Source organism: Amblyomma americanum, chromosome 1 (assembly GCF_052857255.1).
Source record: "Amblyomma americanum isolate KBUSLIRL-KWMA chromosome 1, ASM5285725v1, whole genome shotgun sequence".
NCBI lineage: Eukaryota > Metazoa > Arthropoda > Arachnida > Ixodida > Ixodidae > Amblyomma > Amblyomma americanum.
Genome location: NC_135497.1, coordinates 252,931,561 through 252,945,720, shown reverse-complemented (window position 1 = coordinate 252,945,720; position 14,160 = coordinate 252,931,561). Strand labels below are relative to the sequence as shown.

The following is a 14,160-nucleotide window of genomic DNA, read 5'->3' as shown; positions in this document are numbered from 1 at the left end:
TTAGCAACCTGCCCTGATATTTCTTCTCTGTTCTCATATCTGTCCTAGAGGGTGCAGCTCTAAGCAGGCAAGCAAGCAAGCTGCCTACCTATACTATGCCTTGGCTGGCAGTTGGGTACTTGTCAAAGGAATGCTCACCTTGCCCAAAATTAACTCTGCCTTAAATGCAGGTAGCACATGAATTTCTCAAGCAACCGACAAGTCAGTTTGCACAAAAATTATTGAATGTTATATGATATACACTTTTCAATCTAGTTTAAGCATAGTGTATATTTGGCCTTCTGAGCTTTTTTAAAAAAATTGACATTTTGTCATGAATGTCATTCTGTAATTACGAAGCACAACACCATAGTTCCACAACCTAGACAAATGTTGCAGTTCTAAAATTGCATTTTGATGGGAGGTGAAATGCAAAAGCATGTTGTACCGTTTGATGTCTATGCACATTGAAGATCCCCAGAAGGATGAAATTAACCTGGGGCTCTATGCTGGGCAGCTCTTTCTCACGGCCTCCATTCACACCCTCCTAGAGTTTTTTTTTAATGAAGTAATGGTTTCTTAATAAAAATATAAGATAATAATTTGCTCAGCTTTAGATTATTGAACACATGTATTTTGTGGGAATTTCTGCGTCCTTTTCTTTTTTGTGCACATTGTAAGGTCTTTTAATTTTTAGACACTTTATTCACATTGCTTCTATGTCCAATTCCAGCTCATGCATTTACAAAAGGAGATGTTCCCATTTTTCTAAAATTCTACTACAGTTGTGCACTGCTGTAACGTTTTTCATGGGACCGTGGGAAATAAGAAGAAACATGCTAGCCGGGAAATGTAGTCGCTAATTCCATTGAAAACTGAAGCTATAGCAGTAGAATAATGCATTTATTTCAACCTCAGCACTTTAGATAAACTATGCATTGTTGTCAGCCGCCTTTTTTTTATGTCCTGTAAGCACAACTCTCTTCTATATAGGAGGATACAACTTAAAAAAAAACAAAAACATGCTGTGGTCTGCAGAATTTTGTATTACTCTGCCAGCTAATCACAACAGTTAATGAAATCAGGTTTTTAATGTTTCACTATATCAAACAAGCCAGGAACGTCAAAATTATAGAGCTTATAACTTTGTCTTATGATTAGCATCTTGTTTACAGTAATGAGAAAAGCTATATCAGTGGACTACTTTTTTGTTGTGCAGTATTGCCGGGTGGCAGTCCTGAATGTGGGTGGAGCTTCACTGCAGAGTTGTTTCTGACTATAGAATTTGCAACAACACTTTGTGGCTCTCGCGTCTGCCTTGTCTGCCTGAAAAAAAATGAAAATGAAATTTGGCTTTGAGGAAATGAAAGGTGCAGTACTATTTTACTTCTCGACACCTAAACCGCATTGTCAGGGAGAGTGCAAGAAAAGGAAAATAGCGCAGTAACCACAGTAACTGTCTCACTTCTTGGTGGGCACCTTAACTGCACCACAATTGGAAGAGAGGAAGATGGGAGTGAAAGAAAGAAAGGGGTGCCATAGTGAAGGGCTCCGGAATTTTTTTGACCACCTGGGGATCTTTGTCGTGCACCGACATGCACAGCACTGAGGCGCATTTTACGTTTAGCCTCCATCGAAGCACGGCCATCATGGCCGACTTCGAACGGCTGAGTAGTCTAGTGCCCTAACTACTGAGCCACCATGACAGCTTAGGTGAAAGCGAGGCAGCAGTGAGGTGGAGCACGCACGGAGCAGCCGAAGATGAGCACACATGTGATTCTGCGCTGTTTTCGTGGTGCCCACTTTAGTCCCTCACAGTTCTCATCTTTTGAGATCTAGAAAATGCATTAAGCAGCAGTAGACAAGTCAAAAGCGGATCACATACAAAAGCCTCCGTTCCATCTCTTCTGGCATAGTTTCGTTTCTGGATCTTCAGTCATTCATCACTCGCCTCACAGCAGCAATGGAACTGCAAGAGCTGCAACGAAATTTTCGCCACCCATAAGCATGCAGGATGTTGGCGCGATTGCAGCTTGCCAGAAGCCGCCGAACACAGTGGCAGTCAGGCGCCAGTGAAGTGTAGACAGGCCTGCTTCCTCCGGTAGGCAGTCGCCATCGTATGTGCACTAAATACACGCTGTATGATGCCTGCTGGCACTTTCAGCACTAACCGACACAGGTTAAAGCACTATGCCATGAGGTGACACTTGCACCATGCCATGTGGAATGCAGCCGAGTTTGTATTGTGTGGATTTTCTGTGGAAGCTGTACAGCAAGACTAACCCACGCGCCATAGCAGCATGGGAAACGCAATACCTGGGATGCAACAGTGAGGTTCTACTGGAACAGCTTTCTTTGTATGATTTCTGGAGCCCATGCCATAGCTTCCAGTAGGTTGCAGAAGGTTTTTCACCTGTGATTGTCTTCCTTCTTAAAAAATTGAAGCCACCCATTGATATTGTGAACTGCATTTTTACTTCGAATTCATGCTCCAAGTAGGTTACAACTGCTTTGCTCAGAAGCTTCATATAGGTTATTTGCAGTCCACAATTTTTATTGTTTTTTTTATTGTGTGCAGCACCTAACAGTGATTTCTTTGGTTCAGACAAATTTTTACCGTCTCTCATATCACAAATAGGGTACTTTTTTTCATGCCAGCTAGCAACCACAGTAAATGTTATTTAAAAAAAAAAAGCTTGATGACATGTCATCTGCCATTGTCATACAAGCAGGCTTTCCTGCCAGTAATAATATGAATTTTTTCCTTGACTTTCTAGTGTCATGTAGATTTTTGAAAGAAAAAAATTATTCATGATCCCTCACGTGTTTGTTTGAGAAATTCTGGCATTTTGATATTACAATTTTCAGTCATTATGACACCTTGTATGATTTTTTGTACCTGAAAATTGAAAATTGGTTTTTGGGGAAAGGAAATGGCGCAGTATCTGTCTCATATATCGGCGGACAGTGTCCATAAGGGAAGGGATAAAGGAGGGAGTGAAAAAAGAAAGGAAGAAAGAGGTTCCGTAGTGGAGGGCTGGGAATAATTTCGACCACCTAGGGATCTTTAAAGGGCACTGACATTGCACAGCACACGGGCACATTTGCTTTTCCCCTCCACGGAACCGCGGCTGCCACGGTCGGGTTTGAACCCGACTGCAATACTGTGTAGACAGAAAAACGTTCGCTTTCAAAAGAAATAATGAGCGACACCTGAATGAGTCAAGTTACCATTGAGGAGGCTGCTTGTACAAAATAAAATGACATGTCAAGAAAAGGGCAGCAGTAAACATTTGACAACATAAACAATACTAACTTATACAGTGCTACACATAATTGGTATAAGAATTGTAATCATTGCTTTGAAGTTCAGAACTGAATATGATATAAAAGAAGTTATTAAAATATGTAAAATGTGTTGCACATAATTCCTAACCTTTTGTTATGGTCTTATGGTACCATGTTTACATGTAATTTAGTGGTTACCCTCTTACAGAATGACCAGCAGAAGGTAAAGAAAATATGTTTGATCCACTGGCAGGTTTAGTTATAAAAATACAGGATAGCTGTGATGGGCTTAATCAGAGCTTCCTGATGCGTGTAAAAAAAGCCAAGGTGGCAAAATGAACTAATAGAAGTCTGATGGTTTCTGATGACTGACGTTATTTCCATGATTAGTTACACTGTGATTCTTGGTGATGGGGCACAATTTTTTTTCTTATGGGATACTGTATTTTAGGGAATTAGTTTTGTTCAGTGTACTAGTTCTGGTCTCGTTGCATTTCAGAAGACCCAGTAATGTCTGAAAACGCAGAATCAAAGCCAGAGCTAACACCTGAGGGGGATGCTCAGGCAGCACCACATGCACCCTCTAGAGAGCGATCACAGCAAGGTGATGCCCCAAAGAGCTCCTGGGTGAAGTTTGATGACGACGCTTCTGCAGCAGCAACAATTGAGCCTTCACAAACACAGACAGTTGAGCCACCGTTGCCTATTAAGATGGATGCTCTGCTCAAGAAAGGTTAGTGGTTCTTGCATTGGGCTTATTAGTAGTAGTGCCTGAAATGATGCCAGCCTGTAATATATCAATTACAGTGTCTGACTTCGAAGTGATGGTTGTAAATTTTTGTTTAACATCTATTTAGGCTTTACTAAACAGATGTTTAGTTGAACTTTGTCACTGTGAAAAGATTAATTTCGTTTATATCTGTTGTGCAAAATCTACCATCATTCATTTCCGAGAGGCCTGCTCATTTCAGAGCCAGGCTATTCTTATCATGAGTTGACCACATACATAAGGTTGATAGTTGGATGTATTCATTCATTCTACCATGGACATCCAAAGACTGGAAGCATCTCTCGGGTGTTATTGCATGTGTTCAATGTATCAAATTTTTATCCATTTTTTCTCTTTTTTGGTGACATCATCTAAGTGCTTTTAGTGCCTTTGTTTGCTTTTCTGCATCTTTTTTTGCATGTTTGATAAAACTGAGACCACTATCATTTAGTGCTTCTTTTACTTTTCTGATTTTTTTTCAATCTGTAGTGACCAATATTTGTGTTTTGTTATGTGGTCCAACACTTTTTTCTTTTTAATGCATTTTTCAACCCATTTTCTATTTCAGTACTGACATATTTTATTCTTTCCACTGGTTTGCTTTATCATGATGTTATTCAGTCTGAACCTGCTGTTCTGTTTGGAGGCGTAATTCTTTTCTCTTCTTTTTTTTGCATGTTTGTTGCTGATATATGCCACTTTTTTATATATGTTATTGACCTTGCCATTGCTTCACTTAAGTTATTAATTCTGGTTGATGGAATTACCCTTAGGGTGCATTATTTTTTTTCCTGTGAATCCCTGCTGTGTGTTCGTTTCTAAGTACTTTGTTTCAACTCCGCACTCTCCTCGGGAGTGCTTCAGTGAGTGAGGGCACTGTAAATCTATAAATAAATAAACTGAAGTACACAACTTGTTACGTCATTGTATTGCAGATTTCTCAGCGTAGAGCTTGGAAACACAAGTGCTGAAAGTGTTCAACATAATGCTGCTTATTCAGCTGCGTATTTGGGTAACTAGCTCTGTGCACTACCACTGCACTGGTAGCGACTAGCAGCTTTGTTTGCTTCTGTCCTGGCGGTACAAGGAATGGCTTACTTATGCAGTGCCTTCTGCTGAGCCACGATCGGACTTGGGACCCCTGGCACCACCTCGGCCCCCAGCTGCTTCCAGTTGCTCTGTGCCCCCTGTGGCTGTATGCCCTCCTGCACCAGCTAGGCTCAAGCCCCGAGCATCAGCTGAACCACAGGTCGTCAGCAACCACGTGGCTCCTGCAACTACCCACAGGCTGGAATCTGTCGCCGTGCCCCTCAGTGAACGTCTGGCAACCAGATCTTCATCTGCTGCTGGCTTTAGTGAGTGCCTCCAAGATATACCATGTTGGTGTCAGAACCATATGACAGGGTTTTCTCTCCTTACTGCAGACAATGGTGACATCATTGTGAATGCCCTGCCAACCAACCGCCGTTGTGCTTGGATCACTAAAGCAGAGTTCAAGCCTGAGCTGGTGCCAGAGGAGCTGATGGCCACAGGTCTCACGGTTGGTCTAATTTCACAGCTAAATAAAAGCACCTTCTAAAGTGAATTGTTGGACATGTAAAGGGTCGTCCACTTCTAGCTTGAACACGCAAGTGGTATGGCTGTGGTCTTGGCCAGTGCGTCCGACACAGCCATGCATCAAAGCAAAGCGGCGCAACCATGGAGGGTTAGAGCTGGCACATCTCCTCGTCTGCCACTGGCGCTCTGAAGAGTGCACCCGTGCGCTCGCATATTCAAGCTAAGAGTGGACGGCCCTGTACTTCTAGGTTGTGCTCATTTTTTCTTTCTAGTCACTAAGCAAGAAGAATGAAATCCCTCTTCATTTGAATTGTTACAAAGGTCCGTCCTTTATAGCATAAGCAGGTTTAGCAACTTGTTTCATGCCTTATCTTACTATGCTTACAAAATGAGATTTTATGGTTAGTTTAAGGCTGCTGAACGCATGTTTGAATCGTATTCAGCTGTATAAGTTATACCCCTGCTACACTGGCATTTCGAATGACTTCGTACCGAATGTCATTCAACTCTACTGCCAAACTTCGCTGCTACACGAATCAGATGACATTAGAGATTTTGGATTGCCTGCGAAATGCGAAACCAGCCAGCACCGACCAATAGCCGGCGGCATCGTTTCACCCCGCCCACAGCTGCTCTGTGCGACTTCTTCGGCTCTGTGGCTTTTGATTTCAATATCTGGTGCTTGCATATTTCTGCTGCTTGTTTAGCAAATATTTCGCTAGGCCTACTCGTCATGGAAAGGGGGCCGTCATTGATTAAAATTTGAGAACTTGGGAAGCGTTTTTCGCTGGTGAGTGTTGAAGTATGCACATATTAAATGTAGCCGCTCGTTTCACTCACTTCTGATATGGATAAAATCAAGGCAAGGGCAGATATATTCACGCCTTATCAGCCTGAAGTTTTCCCTCAGCTGCCAGTTTGCTAAGGACATGAGGGGTGTCCTCCACCAGCCGGATTTGTCGATGTCATTGGCCTGAAAACATGTCGCACTACAATGATATGCAGCTTTCGGTAGAATGAATACCAGCTGGCTATGTTGGAAGGCAAACTAGAAATAAATGTTTTTCTGGAGTTCCTGATTTTATGCGAACTTTTGTCCATGACTGTACCTTGTCCTGTGTTTTTCTACCCTTCATCCCCGTTTTTCGCACTGTTATCTTTGAATATGTATCACCAACTTGCCCGCCTAACTATTGTATCTCTAGTCCCAGAGCTCTTGATTTCTGTTTAGGAAAAATTTTTTTCAGGACAAGTTCCTGTTTCATGGCATTCTCATGATTGACAGAATGGTGCTATGGGTCCCCTTAATAGATAGAAATTAACTGGAACTCGCCTTATAGGTTATTACTTCAGTTTGTGGTCTTGCGTTACTGCATAGCCAGCTGCTTAACATTCCAGAGTTTCAAAAAAAGTAACAGGCAATCAGTGCGATTCATGGAGCAGAGTATGAGTTAGCATTAGTGTCCCCCCTGACGGTGACAGGTGGCATGATCCAGTCCATCATTCACCATGTGACACACCATACCCTCTCTCCACTCACCCGATCCACCCCTCTACTCTGATTGACAACAATGATTTTCCTCTTCTTAGGGACTTGTTATCTTCCTCTTTCCACTTCCTCCTGCCCTCCCCTATCCCTTCTCTCTTGCTATTTTCCTCTCTCCACTGCCCCCTCCCCCCCAAGACTTCATATGCCACCACCAACAACGGACACTTTTTGGGCTAATGGGGTTCTGATGCGAACACATTAAGACATGCTTTCTGAACCTGATCTGTGCCACTGTTGCATGTTTATGACTGTTGAAATATGGAGGCTTGAATCTGTTCAAGTTTCAGTTTATCTGAAACACATGTGAAAGATGTGATCACACTATTTCCTGAAAATAGGTGTTTTTGTGGCTCATTCAAAAATTCCTAAGAATGGGTTGTTTGAAATTAAAAGAAAATATTTTCACGAATAAAATACAGTAATACCACCTTAATTTGACCTCCCTTGATTCGGAAATGTGGATAATTGGAACCTATGACTCATATTTTCAGCACACATAAAACAAATGGACAGAGGAGGAGTAAACACCATGGACGCTGGCTTGCCTTTGCTATCAACACAGTCTTAGGAACAAGGTTTTTTTCTCATGGCCTCAAACAGTACTTCTGGCATCATGAAAAAAAAAAAGCTGCCCTCTTTGTCTATAACCAATAGAGCAAAATCATTGCTTTTCAGGTGATTTGCAGTGTATCTGACCGGTACATTGGGGGCAAGTGGTGCTCCCCTGTAGTGCAAGTACTCTTCCTGTAGCACACTCTCAGCAATACAGCGGTCCTGGTCGTCTGAGCTGGCTGCCGCTGCCAAGTTTCCCACCAATGACAAGAATCGTACCGGTTCTTCTTTAGGCTCAATACAAAACTTTGGACCACTACTTAGGACAGCTTCAGCCCATTTAGGCACATTGCACTCACCAATACTACTTACTTGGTTCGGGCCTCCTTGCTTTTGGGCTTGCGCTTTCTTTAGCGTACAAAATTTAGCAAGACATATGCACCACAAAAATTCAATCGTTTTTGCAACCTCATGGGTAAGTGTTTGACACCGCCAGTGTCCGTGGTGTTTTCTCTCCCTCTGTCCGTGTGTTTTATGTGTACTGGAAAGATGAGTCATAGTATTACAGACCACCAACTAGCCCGCTCGTCTAGGCTTAGTAATTCAAATCACCGGCTTGGTCCCGGCCAATGCCCATGTAAGCTGTAAGCTATGGCATCAGACGCTCGCTAATTGATGCGCTACAGATTTCGCACCGGTTAATTCGAACGGGATCCTGAATCGAGGCTGTGACCAGGCATGACCGGTGCGACAAGAGATCATCGAAATAGCCCTACTGAAGACCCGAATTCCATGCTGCAGAGTCACTCGTGCACTTCTGACATGCGCGCAGCGGCAGGTGTAATGACGAACGGAAAGCCCCATCTCCGAGAACAGTCCAACTGCTTAGTTTTGGCTTCGCTTATTTGAGCTACTACGTACCAGCTTGCAGTGACAGCTGCTCAGCCAGCCAGCATCAGGTAGCCAACCTAACTCAGTCAAGCACCGTTTCAGACGCCAGTTGAGGCGTCGCTGGCGTTTTCTTCCCCCCTCCCTTTTTTTTCTTGCCACTTCGATGCCGTTTCTTTCGCTTTTGTCTGTGGGGTTCTGTTCTACCAGTGCGCCAAAATTGTGCGCTCGTCACGTGCCATTTGTTGTTTGTGCGGTCAAGCATCATGACATGCGTCGGTGCTGCTTATGATGGGTGTGACGTGGTAGCGGTAGCACTCCATCGTGACACATTGTGAGGGATATGGCAGACCCTTACGATTTTGGAGCAGTCCTGTTTCGATGCTGCCAACAATGGGCATGCAGTAAAGCATTGATGGAAGCATGAAAAATAGTCATTGCCACGCTGTTCTTGTCGCAAAATCAGGCAACCTTTGCCCAGTCTTTCACCAGATAAGTTTACTATGTTGCAAGCAGTTCTTGGCAGTTTTTTGAGGGTCATTCGATACTTCAAACTTTCAGATAATTCGAACGTTTTTTTTTTTTTTTCCGGTCTCTTGAAGTTCAAATTAATGAGCTTTACTGTATCAACTGCGGCGGACGTCAGTTACTGTGTGACTCATTATGATTGGGTTGCTGTAGTCCCAAGCAACTTTTTCTGGCTTTACAACCAAGGCTAGGCAGGAGAGGGAAGAAGGCGGGCCTTTGTCTCCGTGCCGGGAGGAGTGGGCTACCTCAGCCCTAGTGACCCCGCACTGCCTCTCCAACTTCCATCCTTCACCCCTCCGCACCTCTTGCCCTAACAAAGAGCAACCCACTCCCCACGGCACGGGGACAAGGGGCAGCCTTCTTCCCTTTCATGCCTGAAAAAGCCAGAAAAAGTTGTCTGGGAATATAAGAACTGAAATTAACTTATTAACTTTTTATGAACAGGCTGGTGTTTAGTGCCAACGGGTAGCTAAAAACCATGCACAGGGTCGTCTACTCTTGGTGAACACGCGAGGATGTTGCTGTGCTCTTCGGAGCACCCTTGTACCCTTTTCCACTTTTTTTGATGTACGGCTAGGACGGACTCACTGGTGCTCCAAAGAGCACAGCCATACGCTCGTGTGTTCACCGTAAGAGTGGATCACCCTGTACAAGATGATGTCATATCAGATGAGCAAAATTCATTCTCTGAAGGTCTGCAGCACGAGGAAATCGGGTGCTTTTTTTCTTCAGAAAACTGAAACTGACCGTGAAATGTGTGCAGGAAGCTCGGTGCAAATGTAACATCAGCTGATGATGTATTTCAGTGCCTACGGCACCAAATTGGCCTACAGTTTGCAAAGGATTGATTTCTGAAGCATTTGTGCTTTCACAAAAATGAGATGAAATTAGGATGCCTGAGCCCTGTGTTTCTATTTGCATTTGTCAAGATTTGCTGAGTAACAATTTTTGTAGGTTGTCATGCCAAGACAATGTGGTTTCTCTCATTAACAAGTCTAAAATAAATGAAAGAGCTAGAATTGGCGGTTGTCCGAAGTGCTTTATTGACTTCTTCGTACAATTCTTGCCTATGTGTAATGAGCCTCCATATCGGCATTTACTCCAATCATGTGGTCTGCACAGGATTCATCGCACTGACTGGAAAGCTTTACCTAACATTAACTGCATTCTGTTCTTTCTCCAAGCCTTCATCGCATGTGCAACATACCAGTAAATAAAACGATTCATCATGACTGTCTTGAGAATGTTAAGTTCACTTGGCTGCAAACCTGGCTGAGCCAGCTTACCAGGTGTTTCGCCTAAGGTGTTCTGAAATTTTTAAAAATAGACTTTTTGAGTGAGAAGGGCGCTCTTTTTGGCATAGCATTGTTGTCAGCTGTACAGTACATCAGAATACAGCTAAGAAATTCTGACAAATTTTCGCTATTTTGACGAGTTACGTGCACTGGAGGGGTTGCTTTGCCTCCAAGCTTGTTGAAAGTGCATATATTTTGGCACAACATAGCCATAATTTGTTGGCCGATTGCTCCAAGGGTAACTGCGTTTTTGAAATTCTAAAAAGTGATATCGATATTACTTAAGGTGGGCTACATGACTCAATAAATAAGGAGACTAACAGTGATAGTTAAAAAGTGAACTACTCTGTTAGTTACCAGCCTACTAGTTAGCATATCCTAGCTGTATTCTGATGCCCTACGCCACTGACAGTGCTATGCCGAAAAAAAGTGCTCTTCTAACTTAAAAAGCCTATATTTAAAAATTGCAGAATATCTTATGTAGAAACTGTGTATTATGAAGAGGTAATTTATGTTTGTGATGGTCAGCTTCTGCATCATCTGTGGCTGTGTTGTGAAATTTAGTGTTTCACATTATTCTGAATCTCAGCATGGAATGAAGTCACAAAAAACAAAGCTTGCAATGAAAGAAATGCTGTTACATTCTCTTGTAGCATAAGCATCGAAAATGTTTGCTGGAGAGTGAACTTTCACTGTGTGTATTGACAAGTCTACAAGTCTTAAACACAACCTAGAAGCTGCGTTTTTTTTTTTCCGCTCGGTTTCTAGATTTTTAGAAATATTTTTGCTGATGTATAAGCTTTGGTTGCAGTGATCCCAAAGTCTTCGTGCATATCTGGCTAATGTCCCAGGTCTCTCATAACTTTGTGTGCAGTTGACAGTGGAGGAGTATGTGGCAGCCATGCAAGTGCTCGTGCACGACGTGCGCTTCACGCTGTACAACGTGTGCTACAAACGGCTTTTGCTGGTCTGGGTGCTGCTGGGCTTCTTCATCCTTCTTTGCCTGCTGTTTTCGGGTGTGCGGGGCCTCGCCCTCTTTGGCGGCGGTGTGGTCTGGCTCGTGGTCAATGCCTTGGGCATCTTTGTCTGCATGTGGCTCAAATTTAAGGCAAGTTCATTTTGTCTGTCTGTATCGTTATGCCACTAAATATGAAGCAAATTTAATCAATCAGCTGTTTTGTTTAGATATAGAAGTCAGTTCCTCTGACCTGGTCATCTGGAGAGAAGTTATGTAAAAGAAATAGTGTGCTTGATCCAGGAGGTTAGTAGATTTAGGTACAAAAGTGCTTTGTCAAAGAGTAGTAGTTACAGGAAACTGAATTTGACATTGTTCAAAATGTGTCTGATCAAAGGCTCTGAATAAGGCACTATACTAACAGTAAAATCAAATGGATATACAGTCAAACCTCATTATAGCGAACAGGTAAAAATTCATAAAATAGTCCTATTTCGTAATATGTAACATTTCACCAAAAATTCACGCAGGAGAAGTGCAATTTAGTCGGTGAAACGACGCAAACTAGGAGAGATCTTTTCCAAAGTATTAGTGCCATTTCGATAAACAGAGCAACACAGGCCATTTAGGCTGGCATTCCTGCACAGCACTGAGGTATTACATGAATAGCAGGACATAGGAAAGAAAGCCATTGCCGTTTTCGCCACTTCCACGGCAGACTATATGAGCTCGGGATGGCTACTGGAAGGCTACAGCCGAACATGTCACTGGTTCTGGAGTGATATCGATGGTTGCGAGAGGCGCAGACGGGTGCCAACTGACAGGCCACGCAGGTGGTCGAAATTTCCGGAGCCCTTCACTATGGCGTCCCTCATAGCTTGAGTCGCTTTGGGACATTAAACCCCATAAACCAAACCAATCATTTTCTGTGGCGCTGTTGGCAAGTAAAAGATAAAGCATGAAGTATGGCAAAAGCGCTTGCTGCAGCACCACCAGTCACTCGTCTGGTGACGCAAAGCCTGCCGCTTGTCATAAGAACAGGCATAGCTTGGCGCTCGGCAGTTCGATATATCCATTTTATGGTTAACTGCGTTCAATATATAGAGTACGAATTGCACGTGTTTATTAAAAATATATACAGAAACAGGGTTATACATTGGCCTAGCCATGTTTGTGGATGTTAGACGTTTGATAAACATCTGAAGCCACACAGCAGTTTTCTCTCCTGCTCCTACCTTGCCCTTCTATTTGTGTGAGAGGGCATTGAAGAGAAAAAATAAAGCCTCTTTGCACTGTATAGCCTCTGGGTAATAGAAGATTTTTTATGCTCACATGGTTCTTGGTTCTGACATTGTTTGGCTGGTGCTGTTTGGCTCTTTGTGATTTTTCATACGGGATAAGATGTGTCTACTGTATTTTCCAGTGTATAAGTCAGTGCTTTTTTCTGGATTTTTTTTTGTCTGTGTGTCTTTTAAAACGGTGTGACTTATGTGCAGAGAAAAACGACAAGTTACTTCACCACATCATTTGCTGTGCCCAGTAACTATTATTGAAAATAAAATCGATGTGTAAAAGAGGAAAAAAATTAATTTATTAGAGTGTTCTGGTGCAGCACGATTCGCGTTCCACTACCGTGATTCACTTCTGCAGGGACCTAGCTATGCATGCACAGTGGTAGGTGTGTGCCCCTTGGGGCCATCTGTGCATGCACAAATACCATATTTACATGATTGAAAGTCGACTCGAATGTAAGTCGACCCCCCCCCCAAATCACATTTCCGCAAAAAAAAAAAAAATTCGAGGTTGTTTAAGCTTGGCCTTAAATAGTTGAAAGCAATAGCATTATCCAGCAGCCGCCATTTATTGCCGGCCGCTATCAGCTGCCGCGTGTGGCCGTGCCCGTGGGCACATTCCAAAACGAAAATATGTTAGTCACTGGACTACTCGTCCGCACTTGCACCATCTTCCTCACTAGCGCTGCCGTCGTGATCGTTGCTGCGGTCCCACAGCACGTCGTTCTAACATCGTAGTCCAGCGAAATCCCGCACTTCGCAAACAGCCACACCACGACATCGTGTGGAACAGCTGAAAATTTTCCTTGCTGCAGCTGCCACACCCATATGGCCCATTGCGAACGTTGAGCTTAAGGCCCAGCGCGCAGTTGTTCGTTTCTTCGGCGTAAAGAATGGCAGACATCTTGAATGTAGCCGTGAACGAGCGCCGGTCGCTGACCAGTCACTGAGCACAAATGACGACTGACGAAGCACTGCATTAAATCTTGTGAGACGTGGCCAGCAGTTGTTAAATGCTTCAGAGCCAAAGAGAAACTACACGTGAATGGTGTCGGCTCTTCTGTTGGCTATCGACACTCCCCGGCGCCGCTGCCGTTCCGAGTGGGGGTGCCGCCTCGATTGGAACAGCGGCCCGTTCATCAACTATCAACGCTCCCTTGAGCGCTGAGCGTGCATTTGAAAGTAAAAAGAAAGCGTGTTGGACGCTTGAGCTTCCCGTAGAACGCCATTGTATTATCGAGCTGCCACCTCTTATCAGCAGCTGTAGTCGGGAGCCACGTGTGGGGAGTGTGGGGTGCCAGTTTGCTGCTTATCGATAGCCGCCATCAGCCGCTGCCCGCGGGGGGAGGGGATGCTAGTTCTCCGCGTTGACATAGCAGCTGCTCAAGGCCAGCACCAAGAGCGATGCGACGGAGCCGCGCAGCAAAAATGCAACCACGCTGTAGCATGCCCGATATCTCATCTGTCTCGCCTTTACTTATAGTGCCATGTTTCCGTTTCGATAGTAA

General features: G+C 43.7%; 1 protein-coding gene across 2 annotated transcripts in view; it reads left to right on the top strand.

The window, feature by feature from the left end:
• The window catches only part of LOC144114932 (uncharacterized), a 39,554-nt gene that overhangs the window by 7,980 nt on the left and 17,414 nt on the right, over positions 1-14,160 (top strand). The window contains exons 2-5 of one of the 2 annotated variants that reach the window (XM_077648961.1): positions 3,767-4,000; positions 5,143-5,391; positions 5,461-5,576; positions 11,280-11,513. In XM_077648961.1, the coding sequence (XP_077505087.1) occupies positions 3,778-4,000; positions 5,143-5,391; positions 5,461-5,576; positions 11,280-11,513 (822 nt within the window). In that variant the 5' untranslated portion in view covers positions 3,767-3,777. The remainder of the gene's footprint in view (positions 1-3,766; positions 4,001-5,142; positions 5,392-5,460; positions 5,577-11,279; positions 11,514-14,160) is intronic. The other variant, XM_077648962.1, reaches the window with a different exon arrangement.